The 9,232-nt window shown below is 60.5% G+C and overlaps 1 protein-coding gene across 1 annotated transcript; it reads left to right on the forward strand.

Annotated features, from left to right (window-relative positions):
* The first annotated feature begins 315 nt into the window (after positions 1 to 315).
* Positions 316 to 7,583, forward strand: LOC142051173 (tubulin beta chain-like). The gene is given in 5 exon segments (XM_075080358.1): positions 316 to 511; positions 3,645 to 3,753; positions 4,000 to 4,110; positions 5,421 to 5,951; positions 5,954 to 7,583. Coding segments are annotated over 5 exon segments (1,332 nt in total). The 5' UTR covers positions 316 to 454; the 3' UTR covers positions 6,478 to 7,583.
* The last annotated feature ends 1,649 nt before the right edge of the window (positions 7,584 to 9,232 follow it).

The raw sequence follows: 9,232 nt of genomic DNA on the forward strand, positions 1-9,232 counted from the left end.
CCAACGGCTGCTCCCATTGGCAACAGCGCGCGTCCGTCCGTTCGAGAGCATAGAGAACGACCCAGAGGGTCCTCCGAGCGGGGCGGCGCGGCAGTGGGCGGTGCTACCACAGAGGGCGGCGCGCAGAGCGCCCGCCTCTAAGCCATAGAGAGGTGGCAGAGCGGCCGCAGTTGAGGGGGCGGTGCGAAGAGGGAGATGGGGGCGAGGCCTCCCGCCCGCGCCGTCCAATTGGAGAGCGGCGAGCGGGCGGTGCCGTCCAATGGGAGCGCGGGGCCGGCCGCCGCCGCGTTGTCTATATGAGGCGCCGCGGGGCCGCGGGAGCCGCCATTGTCGCCGCCGCCGCGCTCGCAACAGCGCTCCCGCCTTAAAGGGGCCGCGCCACCGTATCGCCCATCAAGACCGGGTGGGGCCCACCGTTCCCATCACCGCGCCCAGCCCGATCCGCGCCACAACCATGAGGGAGATCGTCCACATCCAGGCGGGCCAGTGCGGCAACCAGATCGGGGCCAAGGTGAACAGCGGGCGGGCGGTGTCGGGCCGTGGGGGTGGACCCCCCCTTTCTTCCCTCCCACCGCGGCGCGGCCCCTTTTAAGAAGCCCCTCCCCCCTCACGCGCAGACAAAGGCGGACCCGAATCGGGGCGATTTTAGCTTAAAATCGCGCCTTTCTAGCCCGCTGAGGGCTTCAAATGAAGGCTCGGCACCGAAATAAGGGGGTTTCGGGCTTAAAATGAAGCGGTTCGGCCTCAAAATGGAGGTTTCCGGCCTCAAAATGGGGGCGCCTCGCCCCTCCCCCCCTTCTTCTCACGCGGCCCCAAAATGGCGGTTTCCCGCCACGCCTGAGGGTAGCGGCCGCGGAATGCGGCTTTTCGGCCCCAAAATAGCACTTCTTACCAGAAAAAGTCCTTTTCGCCCCCGTCATTTAAATCCCCCTTCACCACGTTTGGTCCCAAAATCGCTATTTTTTTTGCCTCGGTGAGGGGATTAGTTTTAAAATGGGGGTTTTCGCCCCCAAATAAGGGCTTTCGTGCCCCTTCCTTTCTAAGCGGTATTTTAAGCCTAAAAATGTGCTGCTTTTTTTAATCTCAAAACCGTGACGTCCCGCCCTTCCGACGTGTTCAGCCCCAGAACGGCGATTTTTGCCCCCAGAAAAGGGTTCTGCATCCCCAATAAGTTATTTTGGCTAAAACCCAGCTTTCCACGCTCAAAATGGGGGTTTTGTATACTAAAATAAAAGATTTCTGCCTCCAAATCGGGGCGTGCCGCCCACAACGTGTTCGGCCCTAAAAGGAGGGTTTTTCGCCCCAAAATGGGGATTTTTCGCCCTGAAGGAAAGGGTTTCTGAGCCCAAAATGAGCTTTTTCAGCCCCAAAATAGGGGCGTGCCCACCTCATGAGACGCTTGTGGCCCCAAAATGGAAGGTTTTCGCCCCAAACCCGGGATCTTTGTGCTTTATAATAGGAGTTTTGTTTTCCAGGCATAAAACAGGGTCGGGGGGTAAAAAAATCCACGTTTTTAAGCCCCAAAATAAAGGGGTTTGGCCTCAATCGGGATCGCCGGCCCCAAGATGGAGGTTTTTGGCCTCGAAATAAGAGCTTTGTTCCCTGAAATGCAGTTTTCTGCCCTAAAATGGAGGGGTTTTACCCCACAACAGACTTTCTGACCATGACATAGAGGTTTTTACTACCAAAATAGGATTTTTTACCTCAAAATTGGATTTTTTTTCAGCATTAAAAGATTCCTTTCTGCCCTTGGAAGGCTTTTCCAGCCCCAAAATGGAGGTTTTCAGCCTCGGAGTGAGATCTTTGTTTGCTGAATTTTCGTTTTCAGCCCCCAAATGTCTCTTTTCAGCCCCAAAAATGGGGTTTTGAGGACCCAAAAGGAGCTTTTCAGCCCAAAAGAGGATATTTTTTTTTTTAGCTGCAAGTGGATTTTGTTAACAGCTAAAACGGGGCTTTTCGGCCCCCAAAATGGAGGTTTCCAGCCCCAAAATGGAGGTCCTCAGCTCAAGAATAAGATCTTTGTGCTCCCAAATGCCGTTTTTGTGCCGCATGTTAAGGGGTTTTGCTCCAAATTTGATACTTTTTTTAAACCCCAAAATAAGGACTTTTTGCTGCACAATGTCATTTTCGGCCCCCAAATGGATGTTTTTGGCCCCAGAATAGGCTTCTATTATCCCGGAATTGGGGTATTTTTGCTGAATAATAGGATTTTCCCGCCCCTAGGCATTTTTTTCAACGCCCAAAAGGATTTTTGTAGTACCAAAATCGGACTTTCCCCACCCAAATGGCGAATTTGGTCTCAAAATGGAGGTTTTCAGCCTCAGAATAAGATCTTTGTTTCTCCAAACGGAGTTTTCAGCCCCCAAAATGGAGGTTTTCGGCCCCAGAATGGGATCTTTGTTCTCCAAAATGTCTAAAAAGAGGCTTTTAGACACCAAAAGAAGACTTTTCTGTTCCAGAATGGTGTTTTTAGATCCGTAATAGCGATTTTTATCCTCAAAAGGGGATCATCCCACTGTAGAATTACTGGGGTTTTTTGCAGCACCAACATAGAGGCTTTTTGTTCCTTAAAACCCCATTTCAGCGCCAAAACTGCATTTTCAGCCCCGGAATTGGTTCTTTTTCGCCCAAAATGGACTTTTCAGCCCAGAATGAAATCTTTTAACCACAAAATGCCCTTTTTCGGGATTCATTTTGAAGAAAAATTATAATTGCGGAACTCCAAAAATCGCAGTCTTTTAACTGCAGGTTTCCAATCACCAAAATGATGTTTTTTAACCCAAATCACCATTTTTAACCTATTCCTTCACTTTCAGCCCAAAATTGCCGTGTTTTGGCCTGTTTTCACCTGCAGGGCGTGGCCCTGTCGCCCCCTTCCCCCCCTCCCACCATGACCTTGCAGGGGGGGTTGGGGTCCCAGGGTGCCTGCCCCTCCCCCACCCTTTGTTCCCAGCCGCCCCTCCCCCACGGGCAGATTTTTGGGAGAGAAAACTATAAATTCTTTGTATTTTTTTTTTTAAAGGGAAGGGATGGGGTTTTTTTGGGGGGAAAAGTCATATTTCGGGTCTTTTTGAAATTCAACGTTTTTGGAAGCGCCTCCGTGATTCAAACGCTGTTTCCGGTTCCCGCCTGCCCGTTTTTTTTGGGGGGGGAGGGGTGGGTGTGGCTATGCCAACCTTAGCCCCGCCCATGCGGGTGCTTAGGCTCCACCCCTTTTGGGGCGGCCCCCGCCCATTGGCCACAGGCCCAGCCCCTCCAGTTGGCTCCGCCCCTAGGGTTGGTCTTCCTCAAGCACTCCAATGAGGCCCCACCCACTGGGCTGCCTCCTCCAATAAGATTCCACGCCCATTCAAGGCTCAGCCCCGCCCTCCCCGGGGTTCGTTCTTCCAATGAGGCTTTGTGCAGTCTCCGCCCCCTCAGGCCAAGCTCCACCCCCTCTACAGACTCCACCTACCCCAAGACTGGCCTCAACCATCTTAAAGCCCCAAAGGGGGGGTTCCCGCCCTCCCACTCCCAAAGGGGTCACTGCATCCGGGCTGTCCCACCCCCACCTAGGGAGGGGACCCAGGCATCCGGGGGTGGGGGTGGAGCCTTTCTGACCCCGCCCCCATCCCCTTCCCCCCCCCCCCCCCCCCCCCCATTAGTTTTGGGAAGTGATCAGCGACGAGCACGGCATCGACCCCACCGGCACTTACCACGGCGACAGCGACCTCCAGCTCGACCGCATCAGCGTCTACTACAATGAGGCCACCGGTAGGGTGTCACCCCATGCCCTGTCACCCCCCTCGGTGTCACCCCCTCCACGTCCCCATCACCCCCCTCCGCGTCCCCATCCCTTTCCACCCAAGACCCGACGCACTCACCTCACCCATTCCACCCCCACCACACACCATTTTCCCCTCCTCGGGTTTTGGGGTGGGTTTTGGGGGTTTTGGGGATGAGGTGGTGACACAGCATTGTTGCTATCGCCTCCCTGCGGTGACACGGCGATGTCCCCAGGGGGTAAGTACGTGCCAAGAGCCATTTTGGTGGACCTGGAGCCGGGCACCATGGACTCGGTGCGCTCGGGACCCTTTGGGCAGATCTTCCGACCGGACAACTTCGTTTTTGGTGAGTCCCCTGTGTCCCCTCCATGTCCCCCTTAGCTGACCAGCACCCGTGGGGTGGTGGGTCCCCACTGTCCCCACCTTGGTGGCCCTCGGCTGTTAGTCACAGCGAGGTAGCGTGTCCCTATCGTCCCCTTCTCAGCGGCCAGAGTCTTCCCTTATGTCCCCAGAGCTGCCCCCACTTTGGTTCTGGGAGGGCTCTTGGGGTCCCCAAGGGGGTTGGGGATCCTCAAATCAGGGGGGTGAGGGTCTCCTAGGAGATGGGCGTCTCTGAGGAGCTCAGGGTGCCCATGGTGAAGGTCCACGAGGAGTTTAAGCTACACAAGGGTGGGATGGAGGTCCCCAAGAAAGGTAACAGAAGGTCCCCAAGGTGCTTGGGGTCCTCGAGGGAGGGTCCCCAAGAAGAGGGATTGTGATCCCCAAGGAGCTCAAGTGTGACTGGAGGTCCCCAGGGCTTGGACAGAGGTCCCTGAGGTGCTCAGGGTGCCCAAGGGTGGCGTGCAGATGGAGAAGGAGAGCGATGGGAGGTCCCCAAGAGTGGCCTGGGGATCTCAAAGGAGGGTGGTAGAGGTCCTCAGGGTCACCAAGGGTCACGTGGAGATACCAGAGAAGGGTGATGGGGTTCCCCGAAGAGCTCAGGGTCCCCAAGGGTGTGTTGGAGGTCCCCAAGGCCCTTACTCTCCCCAAGGGTTTGCCAGGTGTCTTGAAAGACGCGTGATGGCTGTCCCCAAGGTGCATAAAGTCCCTGAGGGTGGGCTGGGGGTCCCTAAGAAGGGTGATGGAGGTCCCTGAGGGTGGGCTGGGGGTCCCTAAGGAGGGTGATGGAGGTCCCCAAGGTGCATAAAGCCCCCGAGGGTGGGCTGGGGGTCCCTAAGGAGGGTGATGGAGGTCCCCAAGGTGCATAAAGCCCCCGAGGGTGGGCTGGGGGTCCCTAAGGAGGGTGATGGAGGTCCCCAAGGTGCATAAAGCCCCCGAGGGTGGGCTGGGGGTCCCTAAGGAGGGTGATGGAGGTCCCCAAGGTGCATAAAGCCCCCGAGGGTGGGCTGGGGGTCCCTAAGGAGGGTGATGGAGGTCCCCATGGTGCATAAAGCCCCCGAGGGTGGGCTGGGGGTCCCTAAGGAGGGTGATGGAGGTCCCCAAGGGTGGGATCGAGGTCCCCAAGGAAGGTGAAGATCCCCAAAGCTAGGATGGAGATCCCCAAGAATGGCCTGAAAGCCCTCAAACTGAGCAACCAAGGTCCCCAAAGGCCTCAGTTCCCACCCCCCACCCCAAAGACCCCATCCGTGACGTCCCCCTGCCGTGTCCCCACCCCAGGCCAGAGCGGCGCGGGCAACAACTGGGCCAAAGGTCACTACACGGAGGGGGCCGAACTGGTGGATTCGGTCCTGGACGTGGTGAGGAAGGAGGCGGAGAGCTGCGACTGCCTGCAGGGCTTCCAGCTGACCCACTCGCTGGGCGGTGGCACCGGCTCCGGCATGGGCACCCTCCTGATCTCCAAGATCCGTGAGGAATATCCCGATCGCATCATGAACACCTTCAGCGTCGTCCCGTCCCCCAAGGTGTCGGACACGGTGGTGGAACCCTACAACGCCACCCTGTCTGTCCACCAGCTGGTGGAAAACACGGACGAGACCTACTGCATCGATAACGAAGCCCTCTACGACATCTGCTTCCGCACCCTGAAGTTGACCACCCCCACCTACGGCGACCTCAACCACCTCGTCTCGGCCACCATGAGCGGCGTCACCACCTGCCTGCGTTTCCCCGGCCAACTCAACGCCGACCTCCGCAAGTTGGCCGTCAACATGGTGCCCTTCCCGCGGCTCCACTTCTTCATGCCCGGCTTCGCCCCTTAACGTCGCGCGGCAGCCAGCAGTACCGCGCCCTCACCGTCCCCGAGCTCACCCAGCAGGTTTTCGACGCCAAAAACATGATGGCCGCCTGCGACCCCCGCCACGGCCGCTACCTCACGGTCGCCGCCGTTTTCCGAGGTCGCATGTCCATGAAGGAGGTGGACGAGCAGATGCTCAACGTGCAGAACAAGAACAGCTCTTACTTCGTGGAGTGGATCCCCAACAACGTGAAGACGGCCGTGTGCGACATCCCGCCCCGGGGTCTGAAGATGGCCGTCACCTTCATCGGCAACAGCACGGCCATCCAGGAGCTCTTCAAGCGCATCTCGGAGCAGTTCACGGCCATGTTCCGACGCAAAGCCTTCCTCCACTGGTACACGGGCGAGGGGATGGACGAGATGGAGTTCACCGAGGCCGAGAGCAACATGAACGACCTCGTCTCGGAGTACCAACAGTACCAGGACGCCACCGCCGAGGAAGAGGAGGACTTCGGTGAAGAGGCCGAAGAGGAGGCCTGAGGGGAACGGTCGTCCTCGGAGAGCCCTCGTCCTTCACTGCCGCCGTCGTCGTCCTCGGAGAGCCCTCGTCCTTCGCCGTCATCGTCTTCGGAGAGCCCTTCGTCCTTCGCCGTTGTCCTTGGAGAGCCCTCGGCCTTCAGCGTCGTCGTCCTTGTCCTTCGTCATCGTCCTCGGCCTTCCTCAGCGTCCTCTGAGAGCCCTTGCTCTTCGTCATCGTCCTCAGAGAGCCCTCGGTCTTTGCTGTTGTCACCAGAAAGCACTTGGCCATCGCCGTCGTCTTTGGAGAGCCCTCGGCCTTCTTCATCATCATCATCATCCTCGGAGAGCTGTTGTCCTTCATCACGGTCACCAGAAAGCCCTCGGCCTTCACCGTCGTCACCGACAAGCTCTTGGCCTTCACCGTCGTCACCAGAAAGCTCTTGGCCTTCATCATGGTTGTCCTCGGAGCCCTTGGCCTTCACCGCTGTCATTGGAGAGCCCTTGGCCTTCATCATCATCATCTTCAGAGAGCCCAAAGCCTTTGTCATTGTCCTCGGAGAGCCCTCGGTCTTCACCGGTGTCATCACCACAGTCCTTGTCCTTCATCATGGTCACTAGAATCCTTCATCATCGTCACCAGAGAGTCCCAGGTCCTTCATCATGATCACCGAAGAGCCCTCATCCTTCACCATCATCATCGTCACCAGAGAGTCCTCGGAGCGTCCCCGTCCTTCGCCGCCATCTTTGTCACCGTCCCCTCCCCGATGTCACCGTCCCTTTCCGTGTCACCCCCTCCCCCCCTGCCCCTCCCCCCCCCCCCGCCGGGGGTGACATCACCACTAAATTATTGCAGCTTCCCCGGGGAACCAATTCACCCCTTTTTCCACCCAAAAAAAAACCACCACTCCAGCTGCAGGGGTCTCCTGGGTGGCCCTGTCCCCCGTGTCCCCAACCAGGGGCTCTCCTGTCCCCTCCATGTCCCTTCCCCCCCCACCCCACCCCCCAAATCCATCCTTTTTTGGTTCGTTTTTCTCCTTTTTAAGCTTTTTTTTTTTCTCCTTTTTTTTTTTTTTTCATATTGAAAAGCCGCCCCCGGGCGAGGAATAAACCCGGATGTAAAGCCACCACCAGGTCCCTTGTCCCCTTCTTGTCCCCCCATCACATGGGGGGGGGGGGATCCCCCACATCTCATTTGGGGTCTCCTGTGGCCCCTCAGTCCCCTCCCCCCCACCCCCTGATGTCCCCTTGGGGTCCCCTCCAGGTCCCCATGAGGGTCCCCCCCCATGGCCTTGGGGTCCCCCCGTCCCCTCCAGGCCCCCATGAGGGCCCCCCCCCGTGGCCTTGGGGTCCCCCCTGTCCCCTCCAGGTCCCCATGAGGGTCCCCCCCCATGGCCTTGGGGTCCCCCCTGTCCCCTCCAGGTCCCCATGAGGGTCCCCCCCCGTGGCCTTGGGGTCCCCCCTGTCCCCTCCAGGCCCCCATGAGGGTCCCCCCCCATGGCCTTGGGGTCCCCCCTGTCCCCTCCAGGTCCCCATGAGGGTCCCCCCCCATGGCCTTGGGGTCCCCCCTGTCCCCTCCAGGCCCCCATGAGGGCCCCCCCCCGTGGCCTTGGGGTCCCCCCTGTCCCCTCCAGGTCCCCATGAGGGTCCCCCCGTGGCCTTGGGGTCCCCCCTGTCCCCTCCAGGTCCCCATGAGGGTCCCCCCGTGGCCTTGGGGTCCCCCCTGTCCCCTCCAGGTCCCCATGAGGGTCCCCCCGTGGCCTTGGGGTCCCCCCTGTCCCCTCCAGGTCCCCATGAGGGTCCCCCCGTGGCCTTGGGGTCCCCCCTGTCCCCTCCAGGTCCCCATGAGGGTCCCCCCCCATGGCCTTGGGGTCCCCCCTGTCCCCTCCAGGTCCCCATGAGGGTCCCCCCGTGGCCTTGGGGTCCCCCCTGTCCCCTCCAGGCCCCCATGAGGGTCCCCCCCCATGGCCTTGGGGTCCCCCCTGTCCCCTCCAGGTCCCCATGAGGGTCCCCCCGTGGCCTTGGGGTCCCCCCTGTCCCCTCCAGGTCCCCATGAGGGTCCCCCCCCATGGCCTTGGGGTCCCCCCTGTCCCCTCCAGGTCCCCATGAGGGTCCCCCCCCATGGCCTTGGGGTCCCCTCCAGGTCCCCATGAGGGTCCCCCCCCGTGGCCTAGGGGTCCCCTCCAGGTCCCCATGAGGGTCCCCCCCCATGGCCTTGGGGTCCCCCCTGTCCCCTCCAGGTCCCCATGAGGGTCCCCCCCCATGGCCTTGGGGTCCCCCCTGTCCCCTCCAGGCCCCCATGAGGGCCCCCCCCCGTGGCCTTGGGGTCCCCCCTGTCCCCTCCAGGTCCCCATGAGGGCCCCCCCCGTGGCCTTGGGGTCCCCCCTGTCCCCTCCAGGTCCCCATGAGGGCCCCCCCCCGTGGCCTTGGGGTCCCCCCTGTCCCCTCCAGGTCCCCATGAGGGCCCCCCCCATGGCCTTGGGGTCCCCCCTGTCCCCTCCAGGTCCCCATGAGGGCCCCCCCCCCATGGCTTTGGGGTCCCCCCTGTCCCCTCCAGGTCCCCATGAGGGTCCCCCCCCATGGCCTTGGGGTCCCCGGGGGGGGGGGACACGTCCCACCTGTGTCCCCCCCTTGTCCTTGGGGTCCCCCCATCCTCCAGGTTCGGATGAGGGGGGGTGGGGGTCCCCCACCTGTGTCCCCCCCACCTCTAGATGTCCCCATGGGGGGGGGGGGGGGCGGGTTGCTATGTCCCCTTCAGAGACCCCCCCCCCCCAAGTCG

This window comes from Phalacrocorax aristotelis, unplaced genomic scaffold, assembly GCF_949628215.1.
Source record: "Phalacrocorax aristotelis unplaced genomic scaffold, bGulAri2.1 scaffold_216, whole genome shotgun sequence".
Taxonomy (NCBI): Eukaryota; Metazoa; Chordata; class Aves; order Suliformes; family Phalacrocoracidae; genus Phalacrocorax; species Phalacrocorax aristotelis.